Source organism: Halictus rubicundus, chromosome 16 (assembly GCF_050948215.1).
Source record: "Halictus rubicundus isolate RS-2024b chromosome 16, iyHalRubi1_principal, whole genome shotgun sequence".
Lineage (NCBI taxonomy): Eukaryota > Metazoa > Arthropoda > Insecta > Hymenoptera > Halictidae > Halictus > Halictus rubicundus.
The window spans coordinates 9,084,057-9,104,274 of NC_135164.1; the positions used below are offsets into that span (position 1 = coordinate 9,084,057).

Below are 20,218 nucleotides of genomic sequence, written 5' to 3' on the forward strand. Positions count from 1 at the left end.
CGTCCTAGGCTCCGGTGACGGCCGCCTCCCTCCTCGCTCGTTTCTCAGAGATAAACCTTCTTGACGCTGCGAGTGGTCGCGAACCCGTCGTTGCGACGGTACGCGTCGCCCTGGTGCGACCGCAACGTACCGAAGTTGTCCCTCGGACCGCGGAACCCGTAACCGTCCGGAAACTGGAACAACGTTTCCGTCGGCGTCGGCGGCGGCTTTCGCATCGTTCCCTTCGGCGAGTGCAGCTTCGGAGGCTGCGGGACCAACACCGGCTCCGCGTACGTCACCTCCTCCTGCGGCAGCAGCTTCGGCTCTGGCGCTAGCCTGCTGCAACCACCAAAACCGATCGTCGTCTCGTTAACTCTGCAACTTCTAACTCGTCCTATCATCCTAGCATCGGGTACAGTAGGTTCCCGATCATTGCGCTCAATGGAAACTGTTTCTCTTATATTGTCAGTAGTACACATCGCGGTTTGGATCCAATAGTGGGAGAGTTATAGGTGGGAAGTCTTGTGAGATTGATTGGATCTTGCCGGAAATTTCGGTCTCGTTCTCGTGCAACGAGCGAACACCTACTGCACAAATATCGATCGAAAGAACGCGAGAGAAACTCGTGACTCACCTGTTCACGTTCTGCCGTTGCTCGAAGTATTCGTATTCCGTGTCCGGATACGGTAGATTGTCGTCCTCGTCTTTCCTGCACTTTCTGCCGCACAGATAACCAGCCACGAAACCGACCAGCAGAGCTGCCAACGCTCCGGCCACCACCGCCATCACTAGAGTCTCGACGGAATACTGCGGCGGTGGCGAATCTGCCGCGGACACCTCGGGACCTGTATACAGTAAAAACTTGTTTATTTCGATGCGGTAGCGTTCTATTCGATCCGTACACGATGGGGTATTTGCCGAAGTTCGTCGAACCCATCCCAGGTAGAAATGAATTGTTACTGGGAAAAGGTTGAACGACGGGAGAGTAATAAACCGCAGATTGTTTTTTCGTTGGGCGGTTCGATCGGGGTCTTTTATTACTAGACTGTTTCGGTCAAATTTAAGACTATCAATACACTGCTGTCGTTACGCTTATCTAACGTGTCTACAGTTTTATATTTGACCTCTCGCATGAACGCATAAAATTCTCAGGGGTTTGCCTCGCATACCTGAACTATCCTGCTCCTCGTCTTGCATGATGTTGATAATCTCCCCTCCCGGGCCCTCTTTGTTGGGGATCATCGAGTCCTGAGGGAATTTGTTCTGGTTCGCGGAAATGGCGCCCACGCTGCCCGCGTCTTTGCCCAGGCCTTTGCTGGGGGGACAGGAGGCGTGCATGCCGGTGGCGACGCTCTGCAAGAATCTGCTGGCGTCGGTGGCAGCCGGGCCCACGAGGGCCCGGCATTTGCCTTCCACCTTGTCCCAGGCGCAGTACGGATCCTGAAGTGCCACACACTCGCCGCACGACAAGATCCTGTCGCTGTAACACCGGTGAAGCCTCAACGCCTGAACCTGACTGTCGGCTATCACGACCAGCCTGCCGTCTTCGAGGCCGTCGCCAGCCTGCGAGGCCCTGACCACTTTGATGCCACGGACCGGCACCGTCGACGGGAACGCCTGGATCTCCTCGATCACCACCGGGCTGACCTTCAGGTGAGTGTCCGCAGAGTCCGCGTTCACCGCTTTGATCACCTTCCCGTTGTCCGTTCCGATGAACAACACGTCGTACGTCTTGCCGCCGGGAGTCTTCACCTGAGGGTCCACGGCGATCTGCGTGAATCTGTAACTGTTCCGCGGGAACGCCTTCGTTAAGCTCTGTACAAAGTGCGAGTTGAAGTACGGAATTTAGCGTGGTTGCTTACTGGAAGCTGGTGCGTATGACGATCGGTTGTCCGAAGAAGCTCGGCACCAGATCGTCCATCAGGGAGTGCGTGTGGATGAAATTGAGGGTCAAATCGGGCAACGAGCGAGAGTCGTTGACGCACTGTCCGGGTCTCGGGTCGGGGACCTTGGTGCTCTGCACGGGCAGCCAATTCGAATTGATGGCGCTCTGCTCCTTGAAGTTCCCTTTGAACGTGTCCGTGATGTCCTGCAAGGAGAACGCGCAAACGGCCGAGCCACTGATGCTGTTCACCGGTGTGGTGAACGTGCCGTATATCAGCTGCGCCGACTTATTGCCGTACTGGCCCGATATCAGTTCCGTCGTTGATTCTGCAAATAACGTTCGCTCTGTAATTTCGAGGCTCTTTTGTTTGCGCGCGCGCGCGCGCGGGTTTGCCCGCGACCGTAGACGTTTACGACCAGGCCGGCGGAAATTTATTTCGCTCTGTCCGTCCGCCGCGGCGACGGGCAAACGCGCGCCGCTTTTTAAAATCGATGACGCTGCTGCCATGTTCGTCTACGCCGCGTATTCGATCCCCGATCTCTCCACTCGTCTTTATCGATTTCACCTGGTTAAAACGCTGCGACGTCAAAATCCTTCTCTCGCGTTCCGAGCGCAGCGGCGAGAACGGGGATCGATCGCGAAACCCGATAGCGGCGTCCACCAAAGGCCGACGGTCTACTTACGTATTTCATTGAAGTAAAAAGGAAAGTCTCCGGTAACGGAGCAATTGAGTCGGGACTTTAGGAACGAGGTCCACCTATTGCGGTAACGATGAGGACCACCTCGGTCTTTTTTACACACTCTCGCCACGCGAGAATAGACGGTCTGAAATCGAAAAGAGAGAGACGCTCCGGTCATGAAAATTGTACGCGCACAGTTCTCTCGGAGCAGTCGCTGTATGTACCAGCTGTGCCAAGGCCGAAAACGGTTAGCGTCGCGCGTGGCACGATAAGATCGAATGCCGTTCCTGCGAATTACGATCGTAGAAACGTGCGTGAGTCGATGCGTCTTCGTCGGCGGTGTAGAATTGTAGGCGATAGCGTGACGTCACGAGCTACGGAAACCAGATCCGGCCGTGGCTCGGCGGTCTCTTTGACGATAAATTGGAGCGGAGGTTGTTCGCTCGAGGACGCGCCTCCCGGATACAAGTTTTCCGTGTCGCTTGTCGAAAATGATTTCGCCGGCGAGAAAGCTGACGCGGAGAGATCGAGCTTCGAGAGAGAGAGAGAGCTCTCGAAAGCCCATCGGTCTCCGTGACAGTCGCGAAACGGAAAGAAAGCGCCGTAAACCGAGCCGATTCGAACGCGACGCGACTATACCGTTCGCGGAATGTCCCCGATCGTTCGAACTTGCCGAAAACGTTTAATCGTCGTCGATATTCCGTTCGTTTCCGAAATGGATTCGCGTTCCTCTTCCGCGAGACTAATCGCGCAATTAGGCAAACTACTTACCTTGCCGCAATTGATATATTCTACAGCGGTTTCCCGGAAGAAGAAGTAGACGAACTCTCCCTGGGACATGGAACTCACGAAGTTCGGCGCTGCAATTAGAATGCACATGCGTTACAACGTTACAAGGCTATTATCGTTATTACGCGGGACGCGGATAAACGGCGGTCGTAAAGTTCTCTTCTACGTAAACGGACGCGATAACTAGTTGGCCCCGGGGAAAGGGGAGACAACGGAGCGCGGTAAACTCGCCGATTTTCGTTATATCGATCGCTCGTTAGAAAATCGTTTTGACCACCCTTACGAAATCACTTCCAATTAACGTTGGCCTCGGCGAGGTTCGATTTTCCGCGCGAAGCGGATAGCGGGCGGAGAACGCCATTTCCAACGGCGTGACGCATTGCGAGAATAAGCCGACCACGAATACGTAAGAACCCTTTTATTTTCTCGGTGATTTGAGCGGTGTCGCGCGGTTCTCGGTCCGTCTGTCTTCTCCCTCGTTCTCGATTGTTCCCTTTTCTTCTACATCGTTGCGCGCCCGCTCCCACTCTTTCCCCGTCGCTTCGGTTGTCGCGCACAACCGCCCGATAAAGTGGGAAAACTTTATCGATTTATTAACTTGACAGGGTTTTCATAAGCTTCTTAGGATTCATAAAGTAATATTAATCTCGCGCGGCGTGGCGCGGCGTGGCTCGGCGTGGCGCGTCAGTATATCCGAACGAACCGCTGCGCTCCGGCCCATAAATTCACTGTCGTTTTCTCTCCCTCTCGCCGTCTCTCCTCTGTCTCTCTCTCTCTCTCTCTCTTCGCCCTTCCGATATCCAACCACCTCGTCATCCAGCTGTCTCTCTTTCTTTCTTCGTTCCCTCGGACCGAGAGTTTGTCGAGTTGGAAAGAGAAAGACAGAGAGATCGAGAACCGCTTCCCTTCCGCTCGATCTCCGTTTTTTCGCGCGCGGTTCTTTTCCACGATTAGAAGAATGACCGACGTCGGTCGTCGACGCGGCTAAATCGTCGAGTTCGACGGATGCGGGCGGAGGAATGTTGTTACCATCGACCAACGGCCAAGATAACCAGACGATTCTGTGCAGTCGCCTAACCGTGAACGATTCACCGTCGACGACGTTCGAAGTAATTGTTGACGCGCGAGAGAACTCCCAGCCAAGAGTTCCGGGCGTTCACGGGACGCTGACGAGCGTCGGAAGAGGAGGGGCAAGGGACGAAGATAAAAAGGGGAAATTGAATTTTCAACAAACGGAGGGAAAATCAATATTATCCAGCGGCCGGAGAAACTTGATTAACGCTCGTACACCGTTCAATTAAAATGCTCTGACGGACGAGTCAACCCGTGGAACAAGGCGACGTATCAATTTTATCGGTCTCTGGGGACCAGAGGAGGCGTTGCGAGTCGAATCGCCATCGAATCGTCGCGGTCGCGAGGACTCCTTAAATATTACTGCGACCGTACGTGTCGCGCGGCTGTCATCCCTCGCTATCCGGACCATAATTCTTTCTCACTTAGGTCGACCTCGAAGAAAATTCGACCCTTCGACGGAGTCACTGGGGAACCGTAATTCAGGTCCCTCGGACGGCGCAACGTTTTTTAACAACGATCACGCGGGAGAACCTTGCCGGGCGGCAGCGAAATTTACGAGGAATCGTCCGATAAAACGGTTAATAATAACGATTCGCGGAAAAAGAAGGCATATCGCGCAGCTTCGCGTTCCCTGATCCGGATTAACGTTTCCCCATCGACGACGCGCGGAAGCATCAGCCGTTGCTCTGTCACTGCTACGGATACGGATACGGGAGGGGTCGTCGAATAATCTCCGCGAGCACCCGGACCATGCGAAATCCGCGTACACGCACGGTTAATCTCCGAATTACACCGTGCAGACTAAAGCCGACGCCGCTTCCTCGTTGCCACGGAGCCGCGCGGGGCTGATCGCGACGCTTCCGGGTATCTAATTTCTCGGTTCGTGACTTCGGCTGAGGATTTTCAAAGTCGAGAGCCCGCCCATGCGATACCTTCGAAACTTGGCCCCGCAAATAGCGATTCGACGACACTCGACGACGCGAGGATATTATGTACCAGCATCACCGAGCGGCTCGGCCACCTGGACACGTTTTACGCCCCGCGAACCGTCGTTCGCGCAGACGTAAACGTTTTGCGGATCGGCGAGAATTATACCACGAAACCGGCTGGGACCCTCGAGGATCGAGAAGAAAGATTTATTCCCGTTACGATCGATTCGGGACTCGAGCAGCCGTTACGCGGTTTCGCGCGAGAAATTTTCTCTTTAATTTCGAACAGAAAGTCGGCGGTCGTTCGCGGTTCGCTTGAACAAGAGAAAAGTGGCAAGTTTTCTCTCCCCTTCCCTCTTCGGCGAACGACGACGGCCGCCGTTTAGTATATCGAGCGATAAATTCCTTGAAACGACCGCGTTCCACCGACCTCCTTCCGCTATCAAAAACACACCAGCTGTTTACCCTTCGCACACACCGTGCCCCTACTCGTACCATTATTTTAATTTTTAATCGCGCATTAACATGGACGCGGTCCGCGCCGATTCGTCGATCCACGCGCACGGTTCGCGCGCAACTTCATCAGCAAAGGTTATTTTCTCTAATTTCCCCTGCTCGCCGCGTCGGTTAGAAAACGATGGATTCATCCCGTCGGTTATTATTAGACTGCGGAATTTATGCATTCCTGACGGAGCTGAGTTGGCGCAATTTAAAATAGTAAAAAGACTATTTAAGAATATTTAAGAAACTGTATGAAATTTTTAGTATTCTTCCAGAAATATTACAGAACTGTTCTGAAAGTTTTTATATTGCCATTTTGATTGGCTGCGCAAGGGAGGAAGACAGAAACTTTAATATAGCTACCGTTGCTTGCAATTGATGCAGAGAACTTCGATTTAGCGTAAAGATCCGCGATCCGATTACGATCGATAATCGGCAGTGCCGTCTCTTTGGCGTGAACTCACCGTTGAGGCTTTTCGAGTCGTACTGCTCGGTCTGCAACGGTTCTCTGTAAATGATGGGGTCCATTCCGGCGAAATCGGCCACGGTGCCGGTGTAGAGTTCCCCGTCCACGTAGACGAAGGTGCTGTTGTGTCGGGGGTCGTACGGGCACATCGCCTGGCCCACCTTGTCCTTGACGAACGTGTAATTGCCGGCGCGGACGCTGTAGTCTCGGCACATCGGCTTGAACGCGTTGGTCGCGCACACCAGCAACGTGTTCGGCTCCGTCTTCACCAGGATGCGAATGTAGTTCTGGCAGTTCTCTTCGGGAGTGCCTTTGACCACGCACATCTTCACGTCACTGTCGGTCGAGTACCAAATCAGCCTCTGCTGCTCGGTCAGGTCGGTCAGGCTCAGATTGTGCACGACATTTCTGCAACGAGAACCAGAACAAGAAGTATGGGGACAAGAAGAAGAAGAAGAGGACGAGGATCGAGAAGAAGGAGAACAGGAAGAAGAGGTTTCTGGGATTGAACGGTTCGAGTGGCAGGTTCCCCTTTGTGCGCGACAGTCTTTTCAACGTCGACTGAATAGCTCGAGCGGTTCGTCGAATGGAAGATCCTAGACGCGAGTCCTAGCTCGATAATCGCGTGACGGATTCTTTGTCTCCTCGCGATCGATCGAAACTTTCGGCCTCGAATTCCCAACGAATACAGCCCCGACTCGTCTGCGCTGTTCCACACAGAATACTCCTAATCGAGCATTAATCGCCGGGGTATCGACGGTGCGTCCTCGCGTCCTCTCGCGTCTTCCGCTTATCCAACGCGACGCGGAAAAAAGTCGGTCGAAGGGAGCGACGAGCGTGCGACGGAACCGCGGAGGATTCCAGCTGCGCGGCTCCCCGATCCGTTTATTACAAGCGGAGATAGATTTATGGAGCGCGACTCGAGATTAATATTCCCGGTTCGAATCTCCCGTCGGCCATTTCCCGTGTCGCCGAGCAAACATTTTCCCAGCCTCGACTTCGACAACGATTTAACGCTCCCCGAAGCGGCGATGCTCGACGCCGCTCGACAAATCTCGGCCGGGTCGCGACGAGATGACGGGCAAAAAGCGCCCGGAACCCCGACGACCCGGCAAATCGATGGAACAATTAGCGTAATTCGAGCATCGGCGATGTCGGTTCCAGCGACCGGTACACGCCCGGTGGCGCGGTCGACCCAATTATCGCGATTTCGTTTGGCTCTCGCGCGAACAGCCCGATCGATCGGACCAGGACGGGATCCTGCGCGGCTCGATCCGCAAACGCGCCTCGCACTGCCACCAAACGACTTGACTTTACATTCGTTCTTTTTCCTAATTTACGATCTTACGAAAATCAATTTTTGACCGCCGTTAGATCGTTTCGTCCTGTTGCGGGGCGTCCCGAGGCTCGACGCGACGGATCGAGGAGATTTCTCTCGGAATGAAAACGAGAATTCTTGGCGCCGTATCTCGCCTTTTAATTACAAGTAACGTCTTTCTCCGTTTCGCGGGGAGAAACTTCTTTAAGAGATTCACCGAGCGCCGCGGCGGCTGGAGGGTGAACGTTGTTCGGTGCCTCGGATTCGAAGGTTCGCGAAATAAAGAGTACGGAGAAGTTTCTAAATAAAGTTGCTCGATCTCATTAACAGGGAAGAACAGCGGCCCGTGGCCACCCTCGGCCGCGTCTCGGGATTCACCGTGAGACCGGGGGAGGAGAGGAGAGAGAACGGGTGGAAGCTGAAGACGGTGAACGCGGAGGCGTAAGCGAGCTGAAAGGGAAGAGAGGGATAAGACTCGGACAGAAGAAAGTCCGTGGAAACGAGCTTTCTCGTAGGAGGAAGGTACTCTGCGCACGTACACAACTGGAGGGCCCGAAGAGATCGAGCTTGGTGGATCGGCAACCGGCAACCGGCAACCGGCCACCAACGACCGACAGAGCCCGACCGGCAGCCGGGACCTCGATCACACCGGGGCCCTCGAACCAACGGCAAAGAACGGGAAGAAGAACCGGTCCTTTAATTAAAGCACTCGCTCCAAATGAATCCTCTATTTACCTTCCGCCGACCAGAAGATAGTTCCCGTCCCGGAGCACCAGCCGAAAGTAGTCTGTGTGCGTTTCGTTTCCCGTAAACCTGAACACATCTTCCGCACCTGGAAAAGAAAAGCAGAGAAGCGACGGTTAGTTTTTGTTCCATCCTCTGAAAAGTGGAATTATCTTATTCATCTAATTAGCCGGCTCTCGACAGCCCCTTTCGCGACGAATAGAACGGCTATTGGAGAACGGAGTGACGGAGGAAAGAAGGTAGGTAGGAAGGAAGGACGACGACAACGACGACGACGAAGACGACGAACCGCGCGTTCTTCGTCTTCCCCCGCTTCCCGTTCCCCGTAGCGATCAGCCAGGAAGTCGGATTAATAAGCGTAATAAGCTCCTTTTGACCGCGAACTGCGAAGAACAAAGCACCGATCGATCATTAACGGCTCTATCCCGGCGATCGAGAATTTTTCCAGCCCCTGGGAAGCTACTTCATTATCCGCTAATTACCTATCTATTAGTCACTACGGTCACCTCACCCGTTCACGATCGATCGACTGCTCCGCGCGTTTCCGTCGAGAAACCCCTCCCACCCCCGTTTAACAGGGTAGGCCGTTTGCTGATCGCTCGACTACGTTACTTCAAAATGCGATATCTTCGTTTGACTGCGGCTTCGAGGTAATCAGCCGCAGGTTATCGCCGCGGAATTCGTTAAAAAAAAAACCGGGCCACCGTGATTCGTCGGAATTGGACGGCCTGAATTACGAGAATCACCGGGGGAATCCGCGGACGTGGAATCGCACCGTCCGAGCCAGATCCTAATCGACGTCTCTCGTGACTCTGGCATAATTATCGGGGCGTTTCCGCGTTTCGACGTCAGTCAATGTCGCCGACCGGCCTCTCGTATCCGGCCGATGCAATTTAGGTCGGAGATAAGCACGCAACACCATCGACGGTAACAATGAGCGGATGCGCTACGGCGAACGGGGGCTGCTGCCGTGGAAGGACCTCCTCGACCCGTTCGGTCCGCCTCCCGAAGACGTTCGACAAAGTAATTAACGCAATTCCGATCGCCTGCAGTCTCGGATTCGCCTCCGACACCTGTTTCGGATAAAAAAGAACGAGACACGATACACTTTCGAGGAAGTCGTAGTCGTGGAAATAACGTTCCACCGTACCATCGACGAGGAAATAACCGCGCCGGTCTCTTTCGCGGATGGCTTTGAAATTAAACTGGCTAACCTGTAACTCCCAACGGACCTATGGTTGCTCCGTTATCGCTTCCGAAAATTAGCTGGTCGATTGCAATCGCGCTCGCCAGCCGATCGCGAAAAGGCGGAGAACCGCACGGATCGTTGGCCAATCTAATTTCGCGCCCGCACGGAACTCGTCTGCATCAAATTCGACGATCGTGCTCGTTATTTCACTATCTTCGCTGTTTCGCGAACTCCCGCGCATCACTATGTACCTATAATACGTTTCGATGGATGGCGTTTCCTCGAATCGTGCGCTTCCAGCTTCGACTCCGATTTATACGCTTCGTGTTTATATGTAAATCGGATCGAATGAAATTAAGTTCGATACAAATCGCAATTTTCGCTCCTCGGTGCAGGAGGGTTCGCCGTACGTACATATTCGCGCGATATTTCATGGTATCTCGAGCGGAGGCGGGTCGCGTCGGAGGTCGGCGTCGGCCACGGTGGGACGATTGTTCGCGGAACCGTTAAAAAATTGACCGGGGTGGATTTATCCGGCAGCGGCGAGCCTCGGCGGGGCGAGGCCACAAATCACCTATATAAGTTTCCCGAGGCGCTGCCCTGTCGTGAAACGGTGGCCCCGCGTATCCGGAAATATTGAACGCGTCCGAGGCTGCGGCTGTGCCGGCCGGCCGGCCGGCCGGTCGTCAAACTTCGCCGATCGAACTTTGCGAGATCGTTCTTGTTCGCGTCTCGACCAAACGAGGCGAGTTCAGGACCCTCGGGTCACCGGTACACTAGATACCTCGGACAACGATGGATTTCGAAAACGCGAAGATACCTGCATGCGAAGGCGGTCTTCCCTCGCTGATGAATTAATATAACTCGTCGTAACACCGCGACGACAAAGAAACCAATTTTCTTCGGCTCGACAAATCCGAATTTGACTTTCGCTAAGCTGACCCGAACCGCGTGTGGTCGGCCTAAGCCGATGGACGACCGGCACGACACGTTTTACCTCGGTTGTTGCCGTTCGTCGAGATACCCTTTAACACGGTCGACCGAAGGAAAGAGTAGTCGGGTCGGTCTCCCATTTACCGGGAGAGTCCGAGATAAGGAAGACGGCCGATGAATTAATAAAGATGGAAGGAAGCCGACGCTTAGCGAGGGTGGATACAACAGGGTATTGGACATCGAGCGTTCAGCTCGTTCCCCGTGAAGTGGATTATCTCCTCCGGGTTGGCGGCGGTTCGCCGCACGAGTGGACCCGCGCGAGCCTCGGCCAGTTTACATACTGGGGGTTAAGGAAATGGGACGGGGGGACGAGCGAGGGAAAGAGAGCGACGCGGAGAGGATGCGGCGTTACGTCGAGCGAAAGTCATTAAAGTTTCGCACGTGCCAGGGTGACGGGACTGCCGCGAACGACCCTAAACCATTATTTTTTAACGGCCCCCCTGCAGCCGTCTCTCTCTCTCTCTCTCTCTCTCTCTCCCCGCTTCTCTTCTAGGGGTCCACGCACGCACACAGGTGGAACCGCAACAGTCTTCCACCCGCGGCTAAACCATGACTAATGAACGAGCCCATCAACCGACCGGGTTCCTTTCCGGCGCTTTTATCGCGCCGGAAGCGGACCGAGCAAAAAGGGACTCCGCAGTCGCAGAAGTCGGTTTCGGAACCGCGACGACCGAATCGTTTCAATTACATCCGAGGACGACCGCTTCTCGAGGAGTCGTTCCGGCCGTCTGATGGATCCTCTCTCTCTCTCTCTCTCTCTCTCTCTCTCTCTCTCGATTCCTCGGCCTCCAATCGGATTCTTTATCGCCTCGTCGCCGTGGCGCGCGAGAAGTCAGCATTTCTGCCGACGATAATGGGGGACAAAGCGTCGATCGAGCGCGGAAGCGGATAGATTCTGTTCCGGCGATGAAACGTCAAGGAAATTTTGATCGGGATCGAGGGAACGTCACGGTCCACGGTCCACGGTGTCACGAGGCGTACGCGATCGACTCCGGGGCCCCGATTTAAACGCGCCGAAAGAGAACGAGTCGGCGAAAATATATCGAGCGTCTCTCGGGCTCTCGCGCGCAATCTACTTTATTATCCTCGTCGGTGTTCGGGCTCGCGCTCACGCTCCGCGTTTGCGTCCCCGCGTCGCCGCCTCCCTCGTAATTTAACTTTTAATTAAATTAGCCGCGGTTAGTTTTCCGTGTGCACGCGTTCCCGCGTGGATCTCAATTTTCTTTGAAGAATCCGTCGCGGGAAACAGAGACGAACAAGGAGATTCCGGAAAAATTAGCCTTCCCCGTGTTCCGGGGCAGTCATGCGAACGTCCCCCGGCGCTGCTGCGACGTTACGTCGTTGCGGCGCTAGAAGACGTCGCGTTAGAGCAGCCTGCCTGCCGGGCGCACTCCAATTTCGTTGGGACAACACGTGCTTTCTTGGCCGGGGCAATCCCGGGAGAAACCCGTGCGAGAGGGCCGAGAAACGGCCGGGAGGACGCGGGTCGCACGCGAGAAAAAACAATCGAGCCGAGAAAGATTCAAATCCGTCGGTGTTTTTTCTTTTCCTCCTCTCGCCGAGCTATGTAATCGGCTCGGGAACGAGAGTGGTGCTGTCGCAGGGAAGTTTCTCAACGACGTCGTTCCGCGCGTAACGTCGACCGCTGCTTCCTCGAATACCACCGTGTACATATGTTACCAATTCTTCGGGCCAGCCATCTGTTCAACGAATCGTCCGGAGATCGTTTTTCATCTCTCCCCTCGGAACTAAATCTGGGACTTCCTGGTCTCGATGGCTGGGATCTCCTCGGCGTACGAAACACGATTTTCGAATCCCTGTTCGACGCGATAATGGAAATCGATTCGATCGTCTTTGGCGGATTAGCCGTGTTGAGTGCTGGACGCTCCCAGCGATTCCCATTGCGGGCAACGGAATACTTGATCGTTAAGGCTCCAGATCGATTATACCGCACTCTGGTTCGGCGTAAGCATTTTTTTAACGGTGACTCGTCTTCGATTCGATTCCCCCGGCGATTCCGAGACTTTGAAATAACCATGGAAACGGAAAACAATCTTGGCGCCGTGAGGAGTGGCGGAAATTCGATATTCATGGGAGGAAAATCGCGCGGGGCGAGGCGGGGCGAGGCAAGACGCGATATCCGCGAAACTGGGTTCCGTGTTTCCGACGCTATTCGTTGCATCGCATCGGTTCGGTTCGTCGACACCATCTGTACCGGGGAGGCACGGTATTCGCGGAGGCATTAATAAAAGCGATCGCATTTCGAGCCGGCGCTCGCGAATACCCTCGCGAATAACTCGATTTCCGGCGATCGTCGAGAATGGAGGCAGACGCGGCAAGGTTTTAGGAGCACCGGTCGCGTCGGTGCCAGCGGAGTCGGAAGAAATGTGGCCGGTGCGCCGCGCTGCCCGCCGCCAGGGACTACCTAAAAACGTACCGTACCGTAAAACGGCGGAACTTTGCCGCACGGGTTTGACCCTGGCATTTATCGCGTCGGTGCGCACCTCGAGAACGTATGTACACCTGCCAGCGAACCGAGCCAGTTCATCCTAACGCGCCGGGTGGTACCTTGGTCTCGGGATTACCTCGAACCGGTCGCTACTTCGGGGTATTATCAGCGCAGAAATTGGAGGAGACATACAAATTCTTCTTTCACAGCGCAACGCGAAATTGTCAGTGTCGAAGAGCACGTTAACGATTTCAGGGGATACGAGTTCGATTCTGGAACGCCCGAGCAGCTATACGGCATCTAAGACGCGCGATGCTGGAAAGGAGGTCAGCTCTCAATGGTCCCTTTCAGCCGGCACTGCTGGGAGTACAGTAATTTTAACGCCGCGATCCTAGACGATGCGTTCCCGAAGTTATGCTCGCGGAATCCAACGTAATCCCCGAAGTGAGGCGCGCAACCTGCTTCCAAGTTCTCGAACGTAACCGTGGCTGGTATAAACACCGGGATGATGGCTCGTCGCGGAGAAAAACGCTCGCACGATCCGTAAACAGAAATGGGGAATAGGAACAAAGCAGGCTGAAACGACGACGAGCAAATTGCGCTTCCGGCGCGGCGGGGAACAGGTAACGCGGGTTTGGTTGATCGTCGGCGGTCATCCGCGAATTTCCTCCCAACAAATAGAGCGACGAAGGCGGCGCGCCGGTATTCCCGGACGAGAGTTCGCGTCGAACGGGCGTCGAGTTTCGAAACTCTCGAGAAAGCAGCCGGTCCTCAATTAGCGGGAGAAGGAAAACGAAATAAGCGAACGGGGATACGCGCCGGTGGGGGGAACCGGGAGCAGAGTTCCCTATCGCGGGAGAAACCCGGGCTCGACCCAGTTCCCGTACACGGCCCGGGCGTCTAGTCGAGACTCGAGAGCCAAGAGCCGAGAGCCGAGGATCGAGAGGTGTCCTTATCGCCGCGATAAGTCAAGGATGAACGGGATGGCAACCGTGTCTCGGCTGATGCGCCGGAACCGCCCTCCTCGAGAATGCAGGAACCGCGATATCGGCAGGACCGAGACCCGAATCGACTCTCTCGGGTTAGCCGAGTGGATCTTCTCGCGTCGATGGGTTCGCGTTACACGGCATCGCACTCTGTTCCGTGTTGCGATGCGCCGAGCATCTAAATCGAGTCATTCGCGAAATAGTCGCGACTCGGGATCGACGATCGCGTCGACTAGTATGGAGACGAACGGACAATCGTTTTCTCGATGTCCAGGCGATCGTGGGAATGCTCGTTTCCCCTCGGGAGACGCCGGCACACGCCGATGGAATTGCACCATCGCATCGGACCCATCGATCCTATCGGCGCGCATCGCACCGCGCCGGTCTACGTTAGAGAAGCGGGAACTTGGCAAGAGCCGCGAACGCAAACTTCCACCGCAGATTCCACGATTCGGGGTAACGTCGTCCGGAATCGCTTCCATTAAATTAACGCGAGTTTTCTGCCGGTTTTGGGAAGGAGGAACGGGCTGGGGGAGGGCTGATGGCTCGGGAGCGCAAACCTCGACCGCGACTCGCAATAATTGGTGGGCCGCAGCCGTGAATCGTTTGCGAAATTGCATCGTGCGGTGCCCGGCGTACGGGTTAACGCAAACGCTGGATTAATCATTCAAATCGGACACGGACGCACGGACGCGCGGACGCCGCGCAGCCCCGCCGCCGAACCCTCTCCGATGGTTAATTACCAGCGGCTGCCGATCGAAATGTTTCCCGTTTCCCGTTTCCCGTTTTGCGTCTTCGCCAACGTTCAATCTCCTCGCGACGCGTCCACGCTGCTCCGAATCGCGATTAGAACTTTTTTCATTTCACGAGATACTAAAACAATTGAGATTCTCTAAATTTGCAAAGTGTGCGAAACTAATTTCGCTTAAACGGGGAGAACCACGCTCGACTCGACGTCGCGTGGCAAGGGCTCGATCTGTGATTCCTGTCCGCCTAGATATCGATCGGAATCGGACACGCGCAACGGATGACATCAAAAACGCATTAACACCCCCCGGAACGGGGATTATTAATTTGCCTCCGAGCACGGCAAATAAAACGAATACATTACACGGCCGTGATTACATCGAAATGTCGTCGCGTAACGACGGGACGACATACGATCGGTAATAATTAACGACGTCAACAGGAATAGCTCTGCGATCCGACGATAAGCTAGCCAAATCGATAGCACTCGAGAGATAACCATCTTTTTATGGACGGTCGGTCTAGTTTCAATTTTCTCGGCCGCGACGGGAACACTTGGTCTTTATTCTCAGTGCAAAATGAGCTATACGTTCTTCTCGACACGAACGTCCGAGACAAGTGCACCCAGTATCGCGTAAACGAAATCTTCCCGATCGAATCTCGCCGTCGAGAGAAATCTAACGACCGCGCGCGAACTTTCTGATCGCAGTTTGTATTCTTACGGTGGTTAACGACGATCCCGCCGGCAGTAATATATTTATGAGTCCCGTGGAGAAATTTCGGTCGTTATCGAACTCGAACTATCACCGGCAAACAGGGGAAGGGACATTTTGGTGGTCCGCGATAGGGTCGAGAGCGACCGGCAAACTCGATCGCGCGATAATTCCGGAGAATTACGGAAAGAGAAATTTTCCGCGTAAACAAGTTCCCCGACAGGTGGCGATGGCTCTCCCGGTCCCGAGTCGAATTTCACCGGGACGGAACGGCGACCCGAGATTCAGCTCGTTTATTTATGGAAGTGGCCGTATCGTCGGTGCCGCGTACCGTTAATGAAACTAATTACGCGATGCGACACGATGCAACGCGATGTAACCAGCTCTTACGTGCAGCTTGTATGTAACCACCGCACCGTACCGCGCGGAATCACGATCGCGCGTCGAGCATCGAGCGCTGTGCACCGACGAAATTAATTGAATTACCGGACGCCACCCGGTGTTTGCTCGCTCGGTCTTAACGCCGGCGGACGCGCGCGGCTCGATCTAATAAATCAATCGTCGCCGGCCACTCTATGCGTTCATCGCGCGACCCGTTATCGTCGCTGATCACTGGACTCCGAATCTCCGCATTCAAAATACGATTTTTCCTAAACATATCCTCTAAATTTTCATTTCTGCCATTAATCACGAGACCGACGGTGTCGATCGACCGGTGAATTAGTGGTTGGTAATGAAAACGTCGAAATGTCGATTCTAAAAGTTGAATTCCACAGTTTCCTTATCCCGCGACTCGGTCCGAGTTGTCGATGCAGTTCCCGTGACATTAAACGCGTGAAAAGGATCGCGCTGCTCGCCGAGCGTACTAGTTTTACCGTTTCGCCGAGGACACCGAATCTCCCGAGCGCGTTGTCGCGACGGACCCAGTTGTCGCCAGTTGTAACGCAAGCGGATCGACGCGTATCCGGTCGACTTTTGTGCGCGTTCGTCGTCGCCTGTATTCGTTCTTGTAGTTCGCGCCGTCCGTCGTTCCGGGTCTTTCTCCGAGGCGTTGAAGCTCGATCCGAAAAGGATGTTTGCCGACCATACCCTTTGTCTCCGCCTCCCGGCCGTGTTTGATTCGCGCGAGAGAGTTTCATACGACTTTGTTTGCGTTCACACTCCTCGGGAAGAGCGTCTCGTACGAGCGCTGGGAGCTACAGAGCCGTCCGTCTCCGCCGAAAACATTCGCGCTGCGACACTCGCGGACTCGCCACCACCGTGTTTGCGGGTTGCCTCGACGATTTCGACCTTCGGGGCGGCTCTCCTCGCGAGAGGGTTTGCTCTGGAAAAAATCTCGAGATCTGGGCGTCCCGCAGGATCGGCGTCGAACAGAGAGGATGCTCGCAAACTCCCAGGCAGAGGGGGACTCTTGGAATTTCCATGGTCGGAGAGCGTAGGGAACATATTGTGCTTCGAGTTGTATTAAATTCCATTGGCCTGGCTGCTAGCCGTGCGTACACTCCGAAAGCGACGCGACGCGCCGAATCCGTGGTCGTCGAGGAAAATTGATATCGTAACAATTACGTCGACGTTCTAGCACGCCCGCCGCCTCGCTCGGGCTCCGATCGATCTCGCGCGACCGATCGCGATTTCCAGGAAACGTCGCGGCATCGAAGCCGCGATCGAAACGGGGTCGACACCGTTTCCAGGCCATCCGGCCGCAACAGCGGCGGAAGCAAACACGTTATCGTAGGAAAGTGTCGGCCGTATTACTAGGCGCGCGCGTGTTCGAGAGGAAGCACACCTAATCATTTGCTTGCAATTGTTCGCATCAACAAGTGGCAAGCATTGGGAGGGGCCGCGAGCCGGCGGATACCCGTGACTCGCTCACAAAGGGACCCGGTGTCGATACTTTGATGACGGACGAACGCACGCAACCGCGATGACGGCTGTCACGACAGCCTGCTGCTGCTGCTGCTGCTGTTTGACCGGCGTTTTGTCGGCCAGCGGGGTTCGATCGATACCGACGCCGTCCACAGAGTTTACCTGGAACAATTTTTCCTCGTAGCCGACCAGCTGTGGTCACCACCCTGCACGGCTCCGCTCGATCCGCGTTGCGTTTGTTACGTGCCGAGACAAAGGGTTTGTCTCGAATCGAAGGGAGCCAGCGCTCTCACATCATTCATATAACGAGTCCACCGCTACATTGATTTTTCGTTCGTTTAATAGGAGTTAGCGTTTATACAAGGGGATTTCGCTCAGCTGGGGCTCGGCCGACCAGACACTGCTTAAACTTTGGTTCGTACAAAAGTAGGATTTCCGGGAAAAGAGGGAACCGCCTACTTTTCCTAATCTCCATACGTATCTGGTCCGTGGGGTACCATCCCAAGTAAATGGAGTACGTATAAACGGAGTTTCAATCCCTTTTCCTTCCTTTTTCACGTTTTCCTTCCTGGGACACCCGTTGGTGAAAGAGGTATCGGTGAGGCCACGACCAACGAAATCCCGTAAAACATAAACAATCCTCGTAACACGTTCGTTCCATTCTCACTCCTTCTCTCTCTTTCTCGAATAAGGTCGCGTTAATACGTTCGAGCCTGAAGTCTTGGTAGGATTTGCTCTCGACCGGGCGCACTCGAACACGGGATACGCGACCGAAGGCAAACATCGAACTCCGAGAGGGAAGTTGCTGGAAATCCCCGCTAAATAGTTCCGGAGTCGACGAACGGAAGAGCTCGCGGAGAGAAAGCGTCTAGAAACGAGGGCGAAAGAACCGAAAGGAGTGTGGAAGAAAAAAAGGAAGGAGAGCATCTTGGTACCGAGGTTCGATTCGGGTCGTTAACCGAACGAGAAGAGGAAGCTGCAGGATCCGCGAAAAAACCGACCGCGTTCGGAATACGATTCGACGGAAATTTAAATAATCGTTCGGCTCGCCTTTTATTTCGCGGACGTTCGATTTACCGGCGAGATGTTCGAGAACGGGCACGATCGGATATTTCATCTTTGGCGGCGTGAAATCTCGAAAACGGATTCGCTCGGTGAAGCCCGAGTCGATTTCTACGGGGGACGCAGCCGCCTGGCGCAAGCTACGCGTAAACGTAGAACGAGCCGATAAATGATTCGATTAAGCGGCGGTGGCGGCAGTCGGTAGTCGGTAGTCGGCAGCCAGAGCGCCACTTTATTCGGTTTAACTCGCAACGAGTATACGGTGTTCCGGTGAATAATTCTTCGCGCCGCGGGACGCTCCGGCCGAAGAACCGTGACGCTGTCGCGGATTATTTGCATCTCTGGCATTGCGCGCCTCGTTCCCGGCCACCACGGTCTCCGTTTAAATCGCCCGACAAACTCGAAGCAATGTTAATTAAGTCTCGAGCGGCTACGACGCGACGCTGTGCGGCGCGGCGCGGTGCGGCGCGCGTTTCCGGATTCATTTTACGTCCCATCCAACGACTTTCACAGTTTCTGGCGTATTCTCTTTTCGCGGGTACAAGAGAGACATCGCGTAAACAGAGATTCGTTTCATTTCCGCGCAGTCACGAAATTACCGTGCACGACACAACGCTGATGACAGGTAGCGGGTGCGATCGCAGTCGAGGGGGTTTAAGCGTTCGCTAGACGCGAATTCGTCGCTCCCCCGAGAAACGTGACACGCGTCGAGATTACCTTTTAACTTTTCGAGATTCTCATTTTCCCCGAGCCGGGAGAGAGAGAGAGAGAGAGAGAGAGAGAGAGAGAGAGAGAGAGAGAGAGGCTCGGAGAGTTTACCGCGACGGTTTTCTCGCTCGAAACGCCGAGCCGTCGAACTCGTCTCTCTCCACTCACTGAAAAATGGAATCGGGGTTATAAGGGAGTGCATATTTCCAACCGTCGGCCGATGCATGGAGCAAGAAGCGACGCGACGTGACGTCCGCCGGTTTTCGCCCGTGATTTTTCCTTGTACGCCGGGGCGAACTTTTCGCTCGGCCGATGCGAAACCGTGCCAAGCCGATAAACTCGCTCGTTGCAGCGCGACGGGACGCCGCCGTCGCCGCAGCCGCCGTGCCGAAATGAATCACGAGCTGGTGGGTGCCGCGGGAACTCGAGCGGAGAATTGTCGCGCCGGCTGTGTGTGCTCGCGGGATAAACCGCGGAAAACCGTCATTGTCTCCGAGTAATCGACCGGGCTCGGGGCGGGCAGAGAGGCTAGAGAAGCGGGAATTTCCGAGGGACCCTGCGCGTCGTCGGAGGTCGACGAAACGATGCCGCTCCGTGCGCGATCGCGGAAACGCGCGTCGGAACACGAGCGAAACCGCGAAATAATTGCGAGTCGAACCCGGGAAGATTGCTTTCGCCGCGCAATCGAACGCGACAGCTATTTGTTTTCCTTGAACGAACGCTCGGCTCCGCGCACCGGAACAACTGAGCTCGCTGAAAATTCATTTCAGCCGGCGCGATGCGCTCTCAGCCGAAAAAATGGTGGAAAACAAATTTCAATATTTGCCGGAAAAAAATTTCAACGAAAACCAACAGCGTCGGACCGTGCCGCGCCCCTCCGCCTTACGCCCTACCGGTGGTACACCGGTATGGTATACGATCGATTTTCTTGTTTGCAACGAAGCGACGGTAAGCTAAGCTCGCCGATGCCGGGAAAAGCCGTAGCAGCGTGGTTCCCGTGGCCACTTGCCCGTCCAAACGATTTCCTCGAGCGGGACCGGGAGCGGGAACGGGAAGAAAGTCCAGGCGAGAAACGAATTTAGTCGCAAACTAATTAGCGGGATACCGTAGATCCTGGTCGCAATTATACGGGATAACGGC

The 20,218-nt window shown here is 54.8% G+C and overlaps 1 protein-coding gene across 2 annotated transcripts in view; it reads right to left on the reverse strand.

The window, feature by feature from the left end:
* Positions 1-38: 38 nt before the first annotated feature.
* The window catches only part of Sema1a (semaphorin 1a), a 108,375-nt gene continuing 88,195 nt past the window's right edge, over positions 39-20,218 (reverse strand). The window contains exons 2-9 of one of the 2 annotated variants that reach the window (XM_076802067.1): positions 8,357-8,453; positions 6,302-6,711; positions 3,316-3,404; positions 2,548-2,689; positions 1,842-2,190; positions 1,149-1,765; positions 614-824; positions 39-315 (exon numbers count right to left, since the gene is read on the reverse strand). In XM_076802067.1, coding sequence (XP_076658182.1) covers positions 45-315; positions 614-824; positions 1,149-1,765; positions 1,842-2,190; positions 2,548-2,689; positions 3,316-3,404; positions 6,302-6,711; positions 8,357-8,453 — 2,186 coding nt within the window. In that variant the 3' untranslated portion in view covers positions 39-44. Of the gene's footprint in view, positions 319-613; positions 825-1,148; positions 1,766-1,841; positions 2,191-2,547; positions 2,690-3,315; positions 3,405-6,301; positions 6,712-8,356; positions 8,454-20,218 lie in introns of both variants that reach the window. The other variant, XM_076802065.1, reaches the window with a different exon arrangement.